An 18,110-nucleotide genomic window follows, 5' to 3' on the forward strand; every position below is an offset into this window, starting at 1 on the left:
CTTTTTAAAATAAAAGTATAGGAACGGTAAAACTTAATTAAAAGAAGTAGAGGAGCACAGCTCCGGCCGCTCCCGCCCACTTCGACCACTGGTCTTAATAGAATTGTTTGTACTTCCATGCATTCTTAATTAATATGCATATCTTAAGAGTAGTCGGAGGCCTTGTTTGATGATATTACAAACATGGCAAATGCTTTCGCAAAGCTTTGCAACAATTATTCGTCGAGATGTTGAAGCAAATACTGACATTTTACGGTAAAGTTAATGAAAACATGTGCAATTATGTTTTTTTGTTAATGCTTCTTTAATTCGTACTTTAATATATACAATAGACTATGTATTCATACATATTATATATTTTCATATAAAGTGCTCACTACCAAAATGTTTTAAAAGAAATCTATAGCCCCCGCCACATTGTGCAAGAGATGAATTGTGTCAAAGTACCCTAGGAATGCCCCAAAATATGGGGGCATGTCGTGAGAGTCCAGGACCGACTTTGTTGCCTCCTTCATCTTTACAAAGGTGATATTGCTCAAGAAGGTGCCTTGAGGGGCACTGACACTTGGGCTAGCAAAAATTGGCATTTTACTTAAAATACCGTCATGAGAGCTTGATAAATTCCACTGCTCTTCACCGGTACTCTTTCTAACCCTTAAAGGTTCCTAAATCAGTGTTGCAAGTGCGAAGAGCCTGATATTAGTGGTGAAAATATTACCTGATTTTTTTCAACGTATAAATATGATCAAAGTGCTGCTGTCTGAATTTGTTGTCACAAAACAAAATGAGTGTTCGTGTTATTACTGTTGACTAGTAGGGACATTGATTCTGTTTGGAGCAACAAATTAACATCACTTCCTATCACATGCAAAACAGAAGGATCACTGTTTCCCAGCCGGTGCATGGCAGCAGGCCGCCTCTGCCTCCTCTTCTAACAGCAGGCCTAGGACCCATGCCTCAGTGCAGGACCGCCATAAGGCAGGCGAGAAGAAACAATCCAGAGGCAGGCATGCTGGACAGCCGGAAGGATCCGCTGGCAAACATCACACGATCAACGCGGGAGGCTACGGACCAAATAGAAAAGAAGGTGGAATTAGAATATTTTATTGTACACATGTATGATGCAAATATTGCAATTGGGACAACTCTGTGTGCCTAAAACTACCCTTTTCCCATTTTCTCTCTTTGGCATTACCTGGGATCTGACATGCGTGATGTAATTCCAATACAATATGTAATGTATATAACGACAAACCTATAAAGTCCATTATTAATGAATAGCACACGAGTTCTCTACCAAGTGTTTCTCTAATAGTACAAGTGTTTCTTTAAATCAAGAATAGCCTGAAATGCTAATGCAACTCTCTATCTATGGCCCTCATTACAACCCAGGCGTTAAGGGGTTAACGGCGGCTAAAAGGTGGCGGCGCCGTTAAACCCTTAACGCCTGATTACGAGGTCCCTTTGCGGGTGGCACTTCAACCCCTGCTTTTAGCAGGCGTTAAAAAACCAACCCGCAAAGGGACCTAGGAGCTAATTACGGCACCGTAATTTACGGTGCCGTAATTAGCGCCTTCCCCAGTCCCATTGAGCCCTATGGGGCAAAAATGGGAATGGGGAAGGGCCATGGCGGCATGGGGAATTACCGCCCCGCCAACCTCGGAATGGGGCAGTAATTCCCCATTCCGACATGGTGGAGTCGGTAAGTTACACGGGGCATGAGCAGTGGGTGGGGGAACACCATGGTCCAACGCCTGGGTCGTAATGAGGGCCTATTACTGGCTTCCTCTCCCGGTCATTATTCTGTTCCCCACTGCATGTATCATCTACAAAGCAGCCACTAGTAGCTCACCAGCCTATGTGGCAGCTAAGCTCCACATATCTGATGGCATGCACTCCTCGCACAAAAAATCGGTCAACTGGCTTGAATCACAATGCAACCACAAAGAGAAGACCCGGAAACTATCTTTCTTTTGTCATACCCTCCCCCCCGCCCACCCTCTGGAACTTATCATCATGGCATCGGCTGGGAATGCCTCACAATACTCCAACTCCACAAAGTGCTCTACATTTAACTTTTTCAACAATACCGGACCAAGGACTAATCCCGATAGATGCACAGACTGACACACAGACTGCAACTCACATTGCAGCGCTGCTGAGAAAAGACGCCAGCCCAAATGCTGGCTCCCACGCGCTGTATAGCTCTGCATTGCTATAGAGCTAGGGCCCTGTTTTTTTTTTATTTGAATCTATTTATTAACAAAGAAATGAACAAGCCACACAATATAGTAACACAACAAAATCTAGGCCAGGAAGTTAACATAAAGTGTGCAAAAATACGCACATGTAGATGATATATTGCTCAAACCACACTCATACTCATAGGGGGGGAAGCCTGTGGGCAGTTCATGCATCAGTTATCTGGACAATTCCTAGTAACCCTGGTGGTGACAACTCTTTCTGCATGAATTTAGCATGCATGCAAATGAAAAGAGTTATAGACAATGTACACAAGGTCATGGGCAGCAGGTTATTCAAAGCAGCCAAGATTCTAGACCCAGTGGGGATTTGAGACCTCACATGGCCTCTAACCAAGTACATTGTCACTGGTTCAAAAACCAGGAGCTCAAAGCCTCGGCTATTTGTGGACTAGGGAACACTCGTTCAAACGGATGAGTTTGTTGGGATTACATCACCAAACGTTATAATGCCTACTTACCACCACTTGCAGAAGTTACCCTTGTGAAACATGTGGGGTCAAAGCACATGACTCCAAATCCAGCTCTCAGAAATGACAGATCCCCCTTCCAATTCTCAGAATGGCCTCGCTCTCTGGTTTAATGCATGTGCCGATTGAATTGAAGACATATGGATTCAATCATCTTTGCGTTTTGAAGGGGTGGCTCTATTATCTTCATAAGGCCTACAGTGGTGGCCAGGCCCCATCATTTAAGAACAGCACATTTGTAAAACCGATTTTTGATGCTTTCCTATGTCAACACATCCAGCTAAATACAACTATTTATTGACTCAATCATAACCTGACAATAGTAGTATGAAGGAAATGGATATTTGGAAAAACGTTTATCCCACCATCAGTGTAAGGTTTACACAGCAGCTAGAAAAAGAGGCTGATTATAATATTGGTTGTGTTTGCAAACATGCTATTTTACTGGGCCTTGTTACAGCAGGGCTTTTGCTATTTGTGTCTCCTTGTGGCACTTGCCGTGCTGCAAGTCGAAAGGGGCATCAGAGCCTAGGTTGCGCTTACATTGGCTGGACAAGTCAGGCAGAGAGGTATTACTCACTGTACTTATGTTTTGTTGTGCATGTGCTTTGTGTGTTCGAGTTCATTCTGGGTGTTTGTGTTTAGCAGGCCAGAACGTATTGCATGCATGAAAACTTTGGGTTTCAGTGGGAAGAGTCGATAACAGTTGTCGCGATGTAGTGAGTGCTGAATATGTCAGATGAATGTTACACAGAGTGGTCTGGTTGTTTGCAAGAGTAGGCGGTTGACAATTAGATGTTAGTCACGGATTAAAGAGGCATATCCTGCTTACTGCTGCATAGGTCGCTGCGATCACACCATACAGCAATCGCTGGTCACTGCTCAGGGCTAGTCAAGTCACTGCAGCATTGCATAACAGCACAATGTGACAGGCAACTTTACTAAGGCCTGATATGAATGGGAATATGGCATCGTTTACGGTATCAGGCACTTGGTGATGAGGTGTCTGACATGGTTTCCATGCAAGTCCTAACACAGCATAACACAGGTTCTAGCTGATAAAACAGACAATTTAACACTGTTTTGTATTAAACAGACAGCCTTTGATATGTCAAGAGGTTGCATGAGCAGACCAATCGAAAGGGTAGCCATCGGGCCTTCCTGCCTGGTTAAATGTTAAATGTTAAAGGTATTTGTACCGCGCACCGTCACCAACGGAATTGGTCCCCAGGCGTTCTGGCAGATCTGTAAACAATAAGGTGGGATGGGTTTGTAAGGTGAAGAGGAAGTAGGATAGTGAGAGGAGTGGTGTTCTGTTGGCAGCTTCAACTCAGTATACACCGGGTGCTGAGCTTTGGTGCGGGTATTGGATCGGTGTCAGTCGCATGTGCTGTTGCTCCGGCTTATGTGTTGTTGCAGTGTTGTGAAGTGCATGCGAGAGATGGTTGTGTGAGTTTTTTGAGTGAGATAAGTATGCAGAGTTTGAGCTTTTATTGGTTAGTGGGTTACCTGACCTTTAGCATGCTAACATTCACAGTTTTGTCTAAGTGTGGCACTTGTTGGCCTTCACAATCCTATCTAGATGTGGCTCAGGCTAATGTTTAGAATTCTATCTAGGTGTGGGCATGCTAACATTCACAGTCTTATCTAGATTCAGTGCAGGCTAGTGTTTAGAAATCTGTCTAGGTCTGGGCATGCTAACATTCACAGTCTTATCTAGATTCAGTGCAGGCTAATGTTTAGAATTCTATCTAGGTGTGGGCATGCTAACATTCACAGTCTTATCTAGATTCAGTGCAGGCTAGTGTTTAGAAATCTGTCTAGGTGTGGGCATTCTAACATTCACAGTCTTATCTAGATTCAGTGCAGGCTAGTGTTTAGAAATCTGTCTAGGTCTGGGCATGCTAACATTCACAGTCTTATCTAGATTCAGTGCAGGCTAGTGTTTAGAAATCTGTCTAGGTCTGGGCATGCTAACATTCACAGTCTTATCTAGATTCAGTGCAGGCTAGTGTTTAGAAATCTGTCTAGGTCTGGGCATGCTAACATTCACAATTTTATCTGGATGCTACGCAGGCTGGTGTTCACAATTCGAAGTGTGGCACATGCTAAAATTCAAGTTTCATCTAGGCGCGGGCATGCTGTCCTTCAATCAATCCTATCTAGATGCCACACAGGCTAATGTTCAAAATTCTGGTGACTCAAATAATATCAATGTGCCCAGCACTTTGATCCATTAAACATGAATTTCACGTTTAAGACCAATACCAATCATAAGACCCGTGAAGCTGTCCAATTAAACTGGTAAGAGCATGTTCAGCTTCTACTAAAACTATGGGCGCAGAAATCAAGGACAGGCATGTACAAATGCGTAACGTCCAACCAGAATATTTGATGTGAGATGACGGTCTGTGCTTAATCCAGATTGATGACAATGTACTAAATATTGCCCTAATTGAGCTTTTTGTGTCCCAGAAATGCTCATTCGCTGTTTTGTAGGTTTCGATTAGATGTCATTGAAACCCACACAATTTAGAATTATTATCAGTTTTTGAAAACTAACAACTATTTCTGAATAACAAGCTGCCGGTTTGAATAAATTAAAGCAAGTTTAAATGTTAGCTAAATAAACAGTCAAATCATTAGCAGAGAAATGTATTTCATTGTTAAATCCATCCTTTTGTGGGACTTTTTATTGCACAATGACGAAATGGTCCTGATATACTTCTTTCTAATCAAACTTGAAACTTATTAGTTTTTCTTCTTTGTATGAGAAACATGCACGCGGTGACAAATCACGTCACTGTTTCTATCCTACATCCACATTATTATGCTCTGCATAACACAGACAGCAGCATTGTGCACACAGTAGGGCACATCCTGTCCATTGCCCTATTCAACACTACTTTGAACCCTATTGTTTTACTTTTTGCTTTTAAGCTCTCATATTCCATCCTGGAGTGCAAATTGATAGGAGCGCTCTGAAAGGATCGTGCTAGTAACACACACAAGGTATGAACATCTGGTATTTATTTGTGGAAAACGCAAAGAGCAGCAGGCACCTCTGCCAAGCTCCCGTTCAACTGTACTTGTGTTCCAGAACCACCTGTGGTTCTGGAACACGTTTAATAGTACACAACACATCTTTCCCCTCAACAAGGAAATAACAAATTAATACAATCACAAAGAATCAAACATCGAACAATGATATTAGAGAAATTCATTACTGAAATTGATTAAAACTGTTTCTGTAGGTGAAGATTGATAAAACCATGTAAACTGAAATTAAACACAAAGACAATCCAATCCTTTAACCTACTGGGTAATTTTTTAACCCTTCCACTCACCGTTCTTCTCTCACCAATACCAACACTCTTCAAATGCTCACCAACACTCTTTACTTCTTCACCATCCTTACTGACCATAACTCCATCATCTCCATTCCCCTTAAGGGTAACTTCCCTCTCCCCACTTAACGCCAACCTACCCTTTGACCACCACTATATTTACAATGGCTTTTCTGCTTTGTATTTCTAATGTTAGCCTGTCTGGGTGGTTGATCTCCATAGCAATCTTTTTTCTTCGAAACCTTGGACTCTTCTACTTATTTTAGTACAAATCACTGAATTAACCAATTTCACAGTAAAACATATATTTATGTTTGACCCTTTTAATAGTAATCCATGAATTGTCTTATCCTCTCCAATTTCAATTTTATTAAAAATTGTGAGGACTTGTGTTACCGAAATCCAAGTAGTCATGCCCAGTTCTCTGTTAAGCCCCTGATTGGAGTTCTTTTGGACATTCACAATACCCTTCATTAAATTGCACCTTCAACTGTAGGTAGCCAACTTGTGTTACCATCGGCACATATTTCAGCATTGTAAAGAACCATATGGATGATTTTTAACAGTGAGAGCACAGAATGCCTTCATATTCTTTACTAAAGGCTCGAATTGCGTTACATGTTTGAAAACCCTTAAGCTTAGAGTGACGTTGATGACTTTTAACAGTTAAAATTATCACATATCCAGATTTGTATCTGTAATTATTTGAAGTACATGGATGTCAACTTCCATCGGAAATGACTTACAATACTTCATTTACAGATGGTGCAGGGTGCCTCTACAATAGCACATACATGGGAACAAAGGGTTAGACAGTTAATGATGGTGTGAATAAAGTGGGACAAAGTCCAGGGATATAACAAAATAAACTAATAAATAGGTGAATCACAAAGTAAACATTAACATCGGGCGGGAAGTATTTCTAACTAAACAGACATACTTTACAGATATACAAAGGTACATTACTTTGCAGCACTGGATGAAGTAGTTGTGTCAGGTGGGAAGGATGGGAAGATAACAGAGAGAGCTTCCTCTTAGGTAGGTATGTGAAAATTAAGTCAAGCTTTGAAGAGATCCACACTCAGGTTGGCTTTGATTGTGATGAGCAGCAGGTTCCTCTGGAGAGGCATGAGAAGGGAGGAAGAGAGGAAGTGAATGGATGCACAGGTGGGTCATCGGGGAGTGGGGATACAAGTAGATTATGAGTGGAAGGACAACTGTGGTGAGTAGAAAGAGTTGCAATCAGCCAAGTTCTTAGGTGTGAGGCCATTACTAGCTTTATAAACTAGGAGAAGGAACTTGAAAAGGGAGTAGTTGTGCAAAGAGAGCCACATAGTATGATGTTGGTAGGTATAAGTTAATGATGATCTGCGTAGGTTGTGGATAGTAGGAGTAGTGAAGTTGAGGACTTTGTCTAGATGAATGAAGAAGTAGAGAGCCAAGGAGTAGGCACAGGGACTACTCTCGTTTGCTGAGCACAAGATTAGTTTTTGTTGTAAGAAATTGACACATTTTCAGAATATTGAGAAGGTTAATGTGAGCAGCAGACCTGGTGTTAGTGATGAATTGTTGCAGTAAGGGGTGGATATCATACAGGATGCCAAGCTTGAGAGTCTTGGTTGAGGAAGCAAGAAGGTCAAGCAGGAAGGAGATATGAGAGAGGAGGGGAGGAATTCATTGTAATCCAGGAGAAAGATGACTTCTGTTTCTGGGTTTTTTAAGAGGTCATCATGAGCCAGGGAGTATGATGGAGAGCAGTGAGACAGCTGATAATCTGTTCTGACGTGGCTGGTGTGAAGGAGGTAAAGGAGAAAAAGATGTGAACGTTGTCAGCAAACGGGTGCTACAAAAAACAAGGTATTCCAACAGCAGACTTATACATGGTGAAGAGGAGAAGTGCAAGAACTGATTCTTGGGAGATGCTGAGTTGCAGGAGATTTTAAAGGAGTGACTGTTGGAGACATGCAGAAGTGTAGTCTTTGTGGAGCATGTACTACAAGAGCTAGGTTGAACTAGATCCACAAGGCCATTATCTTCAAAGCACTTGATAATCTGCATGATGTTCTCTCACTCAATGACATTGGAATAGTGGGAAAGGAGGGAACATTTGCCAAGGGCTCCAGAGGGTTTTTTCAAAATGGGTAGGACAGTTGGATATCTGATAGAGGCATTGACTCCCCTTCCAGGGCTTTAGTCTAACAGCACCTCTTGTCAGTGTTTCCAAAAAGTGTCTGGTAGTAAAACCAGAAGCAGGTGTCTGTTTGTGCCTCTGGCAAACATGGATGACATGGTTCACCCGTTCATGTAATGTGTTAGTATGTGGCTGGGACCATCCCATTTTTATGTTGCTCGGGAGGATAGCTCAGGGGCAACGTGCTTGCCTTGGAAGCAAGACGACACGGAGCACCACAGGTTCGATGCCTGGGTCGTGCTTAGAAACCTCTGGGTATTAAGCGCTTTATAAATAACCTATCATATAAAGAGTCTGGAGGCCAAGCTAGTGAGATTGAGATACTACTTCAATTATTTGTTTCCCGAGGAACCAGATAAAATTTGTCATCTTGTCTTGATGTGTAAACTGACTGACACTGACTGTTGTCGCCTAATTATTTCTGAATTGTTCTGAGTCAAAAATGTTAGCACTGCCATCTATAATAACTGTAGGCCAATCTCTCTTGAATCCAACAGGATAAGTGCATATTTGCATGCAAGCCACGTAATGAAGTTTCCATCAAACTCTGTTGGCAAACTTTTAACCAATGCAGAATATTCAGGTGAGTCACCTGGATAAAAGTTAAACAATGTTATATGTTATGAGACATATAATATGATGATATGATGAGTCATTTATAACACGACTGTACACAAGTGTTTCTAGGCGCGACAAGACAAGGTATGGAAGACAGAGGGAGGACAAAAACAAGCGATCTTACTAGATCTTGTGTCATTCAGATTGTGAAGGTGCGGGGGCGAGAGGAAGGGCAGAAGTAGTCCCATGGGGGGTGTTCAAGCAGGGGAGTAGTGCTCTAAGTAAGTGCAGCCAGGGCAGACAACTCTGGGTAAGTGCAAGGAGCCAGGGGACTGTATGGTTAGAGATACAGCTCTTAAGTGCAAACTAGGCCGGGAGGCATTGCAGGGCTACTGGTCATGGAGGAGCCTGCTCCCAGTAAGTTTCAGAGGGTAGCCAAGCAACCAGTCGCAGCTGACGGGTAGGTCAGCAGGAGAGAGAGAAAGCAGAAACTAAAAGGAAGGTCTTGAGCTGCTTCTGGAACCTCAGGTGGTCCTGCTGAAGTTTGAGAGGGGCAGGGAGGCCATTCCAGAGGGAGGCACCTGCAGAGGTGAGACATCTACCCCCAAATTCTGCCTGGAGAAGCATCTGACCATCAGAGAGTTGGTGGTGGCTGAGGGAAGGGTTCCAGAAGGGAGATGATTAGGAAGAGAGAGTTGGATGTAATGTGGGCACGGGCCCCAGAAAGTCTTGTGGATGATACAGGGGGGCTTCAACCTGAGCCTTGCAGCCACCAGGAGCTAGTGGAGAGATTTCAGGGATGGAGAAATATGATCCCTGGGCTTGAGGCCAAGGACAAGTCTCAGAGTCCTGTTCTGGATTAGTTGCAGAGGGCGGAGAGTAGAGAAAGGCAGATTGAGAAAGAGGCTGTTGAAATAGTCCAGCCTAGAGATAAGCAGGGCTCTGGAGACAGTGAACATCTGGGGGAAAGTGAGGAAAGGAAGAATACCTTTGAGGAGGTGCAGCCGGTAGTGGGCCTTCTTGGAGAGGTCCATGATGTGAGGGGAGAAGGAGTGCGTGGAGTGGAAGATGACAGCAAGGTTTTTTGCCTTACAGGAAGGCACAGGGAGTGGGCCTAAGGAGGGCAGCCAGAAAGAAAGAGGGAAAGCGGGAGCAGGGGTCCCAATGAGAATAATCTCATTTTACTGGCATTACGGCAGAGATCGTTGGAGGCACACCACTCCTGAATTGCAGATAGACAGTCAGGAATGAGTGAGATAGGAGAGCAGGCTAAAGGGATCCTGCACGAGAGCTGAGTGTCATCTGCATAACACTGAAAATTAGAGGAGAAGGTAGAGATGAGGTGGGCCATTGGGGCCAAGTAGATGTTGAAAAGCCAGGGTGAGAGGTTAGAGACCTGTGGAATGCCTCATGTGGAGAGAGAGGTGGTGGAGAGAAAGGACCCAAGTTGGACATAGGAGGGTTGGTCCAGAAGGAAGGAGGTCAGCCAAGCTAGGGCCTGATCCGTGATGCCCAGGTACTCACAGAGACGATTGATCAGGATGGCATGATTGACTGTGTTGAAAGCAGAGGAAAGATCAAGAAGGAAGAGGACAGAGGGAAGGCTTGTGTCGAGGTTAGTGAGCAGATCTTCACGGGTGTTCAGGAGAGCAATTTCAGGGCCTCTGGGTTCTGTGAAGCCAGAGTGATGGTCATGCATCCTGGTTGTAGTCCACATACATTGGTATCTTATTAGTAACTGACTCCCTGTAATTCAAATGTAGCTGGTGCATAGCAGGCCCATGTAAAGTCCCAATAGAAAATTAGAAAATGTAATGTGGTGTCAATATGCTATTTCACCAGTTTAGCCCATAATTTAGTGTGATCAACTCGAACAAATGCTACATTAAAAATGATAAAAGCAGCAAAAAGGGCCATTGCTTTAACTTTTTGGACATTTTTGCAATAAACATTAATATTAATATTTTAGTTGCAGAAGACATACCTACCCTAAAACCCGTTGATCCCATGGATATAATGTTAGGCTTTTTCAACCAAATGTTACATTTTGTAAGAAATCATTATGCAAATATTTTTGATGATATGAGGCTAACGACACTAAAAGCCTGTAGTTACCCAGATCAGTTCTCTTGCCTTTTCTGAATATAAAAATGAGCATACCTCAAGTCCAGGAAATAGGAATAGAGCCTGGTGTATGGATTGCCATGTATAAATGGTATATAAATACATAGGCAACATAAACATTTGTACCAAACGTGGGGATTCATTTTAAGCAGAGCATTGTATAGGTGATTAGGTCCCAGTGCCCTCAAATGTTTCATGTTCAATAATTATCAATATGTCCTTAAATCAGAGGTTTAGTCCTTTGCCCGACTTAGGATAATTCTCATGTGCAAGAGCAGATGTCCGTGTGGTACCAACATTTTGATTGAACTATTGCTTACATTCTCAGGCCGCTATTACATTTTCCTGTTTGACATTGTTATTCTGGTGTAGCACAATAACTATTAACCAAAACATGCGAACATCATTAGAAGAGATCACTTTATGCATATTTTGGCATAATGGTTCCAGAGCACTTTGTTTTCACTGTTGGATCTAGTTACAATAACCAGCCCTGAACTTGGTAATACACCTATGATATTCCACCCAGGATACCTGCTCTGCCCTGGCAGTGTGCCTGAGTCCAACCCTATGTTGGGCCAAATCTTCACTCACTCTGGGTAATATATCGGCTGCTTCCCTGTATAGATGGTCTCATTAGCAGAATGTATGAAACCATCCAACAGTTGACCAATCTTAGAGCACATAGTTGAATAGCTAGCAACCATTCCCTAAACCACTCATTCTGTCTTAGCCCCTTTTAATGGCAGCATAATCGTTTGTATTATTTAGTCGATTGGGAATGATATTTGCTGATTTAGCAAATAAATGACCTGCCCATATTATGGAGCTATTCATAATTACGTTGTCAGCAGTAAACCCATATCTCTTGGGGGTGGTCACACGATCTTGCAGTCTGAGGCGTTACTAGGGTGGGCCTTAAGGGGCTATAGCCCTGGGACCTTTTGGTGGTAGCCCCAGATAGAATCTCAGGGTCTACAACCAAAAGGCTAGCTATCCCTGAGTCTCGACAATCCCGACATTAGTGTAGCCCGGGATCTTTTCCAGACTTAGCAATGCCCCTGCTTGCAGTTGTGAACTCATGGAATGGGAGCAAGGATTACATTCATCCTGATATTTTACAATTATTTTTTTCGCTAATTATAAATCATAACCCAACACGAAAATATAATCAATTATCAACTAAATTATGCTGGATTGTTTGGATAGGCCAAAGGCCTTGCCCATTAATCAGCCCCAGCTGTAAAAACACCATGGCTTGATGCTAGATTTTAACTTTCTTGTTACCAATCTTGTTTAGAAGAATGGTAGAAACAATACCACATAAGTGGATTTGGTATTGTAAATTACTTAACATTCCACTGCAATCTTTTCAGGTGGTGCTTCCTAGTCCTGCAGGGGCGACCAACTGCGTTACTTATCTACATCAATGCCTTGTGAACCTCTTGCAAGAACTTGATCACTTTTCTCCCCAAAAACATGTAGATCATGAAAGGAAATCCAAACCCTGGTACTCTCCTAACCAACCATTATTAAAAAAGAAGTAAGAAAACATGAAAAAGGTGATTTCAAAGAAGATTTAATTGAGCATTATGTCATCTTAGATTAACTACAATTGGGCTTCCGTCCTAAGCATGGCACCAGGTCCACCCAGGACAGGTATGGGACGATATTTTGTGCACAGCTGATGCTGATCATTTGACTCTGTTGGTAATGCTTAGTCTGTCCGTTTGATATCGTGGAACATGCCATTTTACTATCACGGCTGAAAGCCCTGACTTATATGCAAGGTCCTGTGCTAGCATGGTTTAAATATTCTCTCTCAGGGAGACAGCAATTGGTGAAGTTGGGGTTGTGTACATCTGGATTCTTATCTACTGATTGCGGGTTGCCACAAGGTTCCCCATCTCAACACTGCAGTTTAATGTCTACCTGCAACCTTTGATGGCTATCCTCTGTATTTTTTTTTAATGAAAGGTCATTTGTACACAGATAATACGCAGCTTTATGTGAAAGCTGATTCTTCTTCTGATTCTTTTGGGGCCCTTGATGAGTGTTTAAGAGCCATATGACAATGGATAACTATTAATGGTCTCAAAATTAATCAATCTAAAATGGAGGATATGGTGCAAGACCATTCCTACCTTCTTAAAGACCCAGAGAGATGTCCTCCCCTACAAGCCTTTTGGATGTCCTCGAGCAAAGTTAAACATCTTTTTTTTTTGTGGGATGCTAATCTGTCTCTACTTAGAAAGACTCTCCAATGTGTCCCACAGTTACATGCTCAAGTGGCGGGGGTGCTTATGAAACCCTACCTTGACTATGCTAACATTCATTATGCAAGTATCACTATGAACTTGTTAAACAAGATGCAAACCGTTCAAAAAGCTACTGTGAGTGTAATGTTTAAACGTCCCAAGTTTGCTAAGGATTCTACTTATCGTTGGCAACTTTATTGACTGCCTGTCCAGCAGATGATACATTTTAAACTGTTTTGCCTTATGTTCAAGTGCTTGCATAGTCTTGCTTCTCCATATCTATGCAAGAACATATTTCAATAATATCAGACACAGTCTCTTCGATCTGAAGACAAGAACCTTTTGGTGGTGCCACATTCTTGATTCAATTCGCCATGTGATAGGCGATTTTGCAGCTGGAGGCCCAAAGCTTTGAAACCTGCTTCCGCTACACCTCTACAACATAGATTCCCTTATAATCTTAAGAACGCAATTAAAAACTTTTATTTTTAAATGAGTCTTTCTCCTGGAGTCATTTGTATTTTCATTTGTTCCCAGATACAGGTTTCCTGTGAGTTCGTCTCATCAGGTATGTGCAACATAAAACCTAAGCTAAACTAAGTCATATAGTCATTTGTTGTCTTCACCCTCCCATTCCATCTGTGATTCACATATAGCTTTACATTTACCCACTAGAGTAGTCTGACGTTTTAAATGACTGAGAACCCACTCAGTCACCATATCCATAATGATGTCTGTCATCTCCAAAGATTGTATTCAAACCAGTGGGATCATAAACATTCAAGAGAAGGCGTTTGGATATACCCATTCCAGTAGACAAACATATCTAATCTATGCAGCAACGAAATTCTTTGAAGGGTTTCACCAGCGGTATTTTGTTAATAGTTAAATCATGTTTGGCACCAATCGATAAACCCTCTTTGAACAGCAAATCATTGTATAGTAACATATTCATCTACAAGAAACTCTCCAAAGGAACATGTTTCCTTTAGGCAAAATGTATCATGAGTAGAAAAAATAATCTACTGAATGGGCAAAATGACCATTCCTCCTAGTATTCAAAGAGCGCAATATAATTATGTTACAATTATTATCCGGGTCAAGGAATCATTTTGGGTTATAATACTTTTGGTAACCACTTCCAGCCCAGATTCTGATCCAATTTATATTCCCTGCTCACCTTTACAGACCACCCATGTAGGTCGCCGACCCTCCTTTGTTTTAATATTGAACATCTTTTTAGATATAATCCTACCCTCTACCATTTTTACTTTATTTTGTTCTAACATAGTTCACCTGTATATCCCAATGTGTAAAGAAGAAAACGTATTTAGAGCTAGTGGGAGATTGTCATTGTGATGAGGTGTGATGTAATAGTTTGCAGGTATTCAGAGAATACGCTGTTATAAAAATGTATTAAACCTATATGGAATCTGTATCCCTTGGAAATGTAACATAGTCAATAGCCTTGCTGTCCAAGCCCGTAAGGACAGTTTAAGATGTAAAGACTTACGGTTGCTGATCAATTTAATGGCACAAATTCGCATCAGAGAATACATTTGTTATTAAAATGATCTTTCTTACAACCTTACTCATCAAAACACATTCTTTTTTGTGTGTGTTACTGGCACAGACACCTTTGTAGTGATATAATCAGTCCCATTCTCTGTTGATATATAGGTGTTAGATACCCCTAAATCTAACCTTGAGAAACATTTTACCATATCGTGAACATCAGTTCCAGTCACCTACCTAACGTTACCAATAGAATTGCTATCCTCGTTTGGCCTTTCTACAATGTACTAACTGCAAGGCCCAATGATGTAGTTCCTCTTTGCTTATTAAGCTTGTAGATCTTAATTTACTTCTTTTAAGGTCTTCCAGGCACATCTCAGTTTTAACCATATCATTGCTCCCAGTACGTACAACTCATTCATTCAATCGAGCATCTGTGAGCTTCTTAATTTCATTTATATTGAAGACTTTATTGTTTTTGCTTTCTTTCTCCATTTTGTCCCATTTTGTCCCATTTTGTCCCTTACATTGAAGGCTGTGTCTGCTGTGGGATTCACCTTACGGGGACTCTTAAGAATGAACGACACTTCAGCAGTAACTAGTTCCTGATGTACTTCTACTGAGGTCTCAACCGTCCCTGGAGCTTAGAACACTATCATTATTTTTCAGTGTTGAGTTATGTAGCTGACACTTCCTGTTCAGAAATGAGTTCCTGTTAAATAAAGCAGTAATGAATATCCGTTTCCAGGTCAGAGATGATTAGTTCAAGTATGGAAACCCTTGTGCTGTTAGGATCCAAATTTTGCACCACTGAGACATTATTTTGAAATGTCCTACCTTGATTTAAATTAATCAGTATATTTTCACTTATTTTAAGGAGATGATTGCTATTCTTGCAGACTGCACATTTCAAAGAGATATTGGCTGCCTGCTGCCTAATTATCACAATCTCACCCCCGCCTCCCACCTGCTCTTACACTATCATGCTTCATCTACTCTGTATCCTTTAACCATCATTGAACAAAATACCTGAGGAAGACCCAGAATCATCTGATGGGATGTCCCAGGATCCCGAGAGAGTATCCGCTTTCCTCTTTGCCCGGCTTCCAGAAGCACCACCTAGAGTAAAATAAAAATAGTTGTAAGCAGGTTAGACTTTTTCTGAAGCAAATGAGCACTTCTGTGCACCGATTAATCGAATCCTGGCCTTTGACATTAATATATTTGTTGTATTGAAAGAGCTTTAGTGAGGCTCAGGCATATTTGATACACTCTGGTTCCGACAATACAATTTAATTCTGCAATTTGTTCATAAATCCCTCTTTCCTCAGCAAGTCTTCTTTAAAGTGCTAATATTGGAAGGATCAATGATGTAGGAGAGTTCTGCAATCCCTAGCTTCGGAGTCCAAATATGAATTCCCAGTTTTGTAGTCCAGACTGTATAGTGTTAGAGCACTACAAAGCTAGGAATAGACATCTTAGCTGTCACCCAGGAACTTAAAACACTGACATTGCTCAAATACACAGGTGTTTGTGGTTTTGTTGCCTCTCTGGAAAGCAAATATTTGAGTTAAAAAATAAGCCTACCCTGCTGCCACAATGCCATAAAGCAGGATACATTGCAAGCATCAGAACACTTGCAAGTCTTTGGATCCGCCTGATTTAGCTACAAAGTTCTGCAAAGAGTGTCCATGGAACTGGGTGCATGTATTGCAGTTCCTTTCTGCAATCATTCTAAGTGCTTCCTTGCTTCCTCTATTTCTGCCCCCCCTTCTTTGTGTTACTCAACGGATCATAGGTTTATGCCACTCGCTTCTGGAATTAGTTGATTTTTCAATTATATTTACATTCATTGATACAATTTGGCAGTTAGGCATAATATATTCACATGAAAACTATAATAAGTTAAGTTACTTTATAAGAGCAAAGTAGAGATATATTTGTATAAATGAATAGTAAGCATTCTATGTGCGTCTGTATTACTGCAGCAGTGTGTATAAAACAATGTGTCTATGTGTAAGTGTGGTCTACAAACCTGAAAATGCAATGAGAATCAAAAACAGGTCGTTTTTCTCATTAAGATTTAAAGTCTCAAAAACAACTGGGCAACTGTAACTGCAATACTAGAAAAGCAACTTGAACTGTGCATTAGAAAACAATTTCCAGTTTAGGTGACATAAGGAGAGGTGTGTGTACTGTGGCTGTAAAAGATGCTCCATACATGTAGTCACGGTTCCCTGAAAATACAACAAAATCAAAAATGTAAGCAGTCCCTATAAAATGATATTGTCTATTTATGGCTGATATCACTAAACTCTGTCAGTCCTGTTATTGTAGCAAAATCTACAGAGACGAGCAATGGGCCCTGAAAATATCATTTTCCCTACCTTGACGTTAAATACTTTTATTAACACTTGTATGTAGAAGTGGTAAAGATGACTTATGATCTAAAAAGAGGATTCAATCCCCCTTAGCTAGTTACTATTGAATGGCAAAGACAGTTATGGAAGGAACGGCAAGAACCACAATCACATGTATTTTGTATTTAAAGCATATCAGACTTATGCCTACAAGGGAAGATGTGATATATTGGCTTGTGTATCTCACACACATCTGGATCATTGCATTTTAAGTAGCACTGAAAAACAAGTGCTATGCTGTCATATGGTGAATTGTGGAATATGTGTATGCCTTCATTAATTAATTCCAAGTTAGTAGTAAACACGTACCTATGATGTAAAACAAATTAGATTTTTCAATACGTAGAGAAAGATGACCATGTCAAGAATCTCCCAGGACATGAGGGAAGTCTGAAATAGGAATATGATCTTCAGTATTTTCAGGACCACTCTCGATAGCTCTGATACACAGGACCTGAAGGAGCTGATAATCCTACAAACATTGAACCTTGTTTTTGATTAATATGTACTCCATCTTCACATATCAAGATGTTTGTAATGGCCTTGATGCAGACAATATAGGGATGTCAAATCTAGTTTGCATGATCTGTTTTGCAACTCGTACTTCATAAAGGAGGGAAATGCCTACCAACAGTTTCCAATAAGACATACTGTTAAAGAAAAAAGCTTTTTGTCCTGAGGAAGGCTGGGACACCTACTCATAGATGCTCACTATCCAAAACTTAAGTACTTGAGTCAATGTACAAGTTGATGATCCATGATGCTAGAGGACAGGCTATAAGCAAACATCATTACTTTAATTGCCATAGGGAAAACTTAAAATGTTATGTGGACTGTTTAATAAACACCAGAGCCCATTATATGCTATAGGATGTTAGTCATTTTGATTGAAATTGGCTTGTTTTGATACATTGCTGATCTGCTATTACTTTAACGTGGAAATGGCACTAGATAGATGTATTGGAC

The 18,110-nt window shown here is 41.2% G+C and overlaps 1 protein-coding gene across 1 annotated transcript in view; it reads right to left on the bottom strand.

Moving 5' to 3' along the window:
* Positions 1-280: 280 nt before the first annotated feature.
* The window catches only part of LOC138452295 (mucin-19-like), a 127,445-nt gene continuing 109,615 nt past the window's right edge, over positions 281-18,110 (bottom strand). The window contains exons 11-12 of the mRNA XM_069604962.1: positions 15,754-15,843; positions 281-1,064 (exon numbers count right to left, since the gene is read on the bottom strand). Of these exons, the coding sequence (XP_069461063.1) occupies positions 958-1,064; positions 15,754-15,843 (197 nt within the window). The 3' untranslated portion in view covers positions 281-957. The remainder of the gene's footprint in view (positions 1,065-15,753; positions 15,844-18,110) is intronic.

This window comes from Ambystoma mexicanum, chromosome 1p (assembly GCF_040938575.1).
Source record: "Ambystoma mexicanum isolate Mex_15411 chromosome 1p, UKY_AmexF1_1, whole genome shotgun sequence".
Taxonomy (NCBI): Eukaryota; Metazoa; Chordata; class Amphibia; order Caudata; family Ambystomatidae; genus Ambystoma; species Ambystoma mexicanum.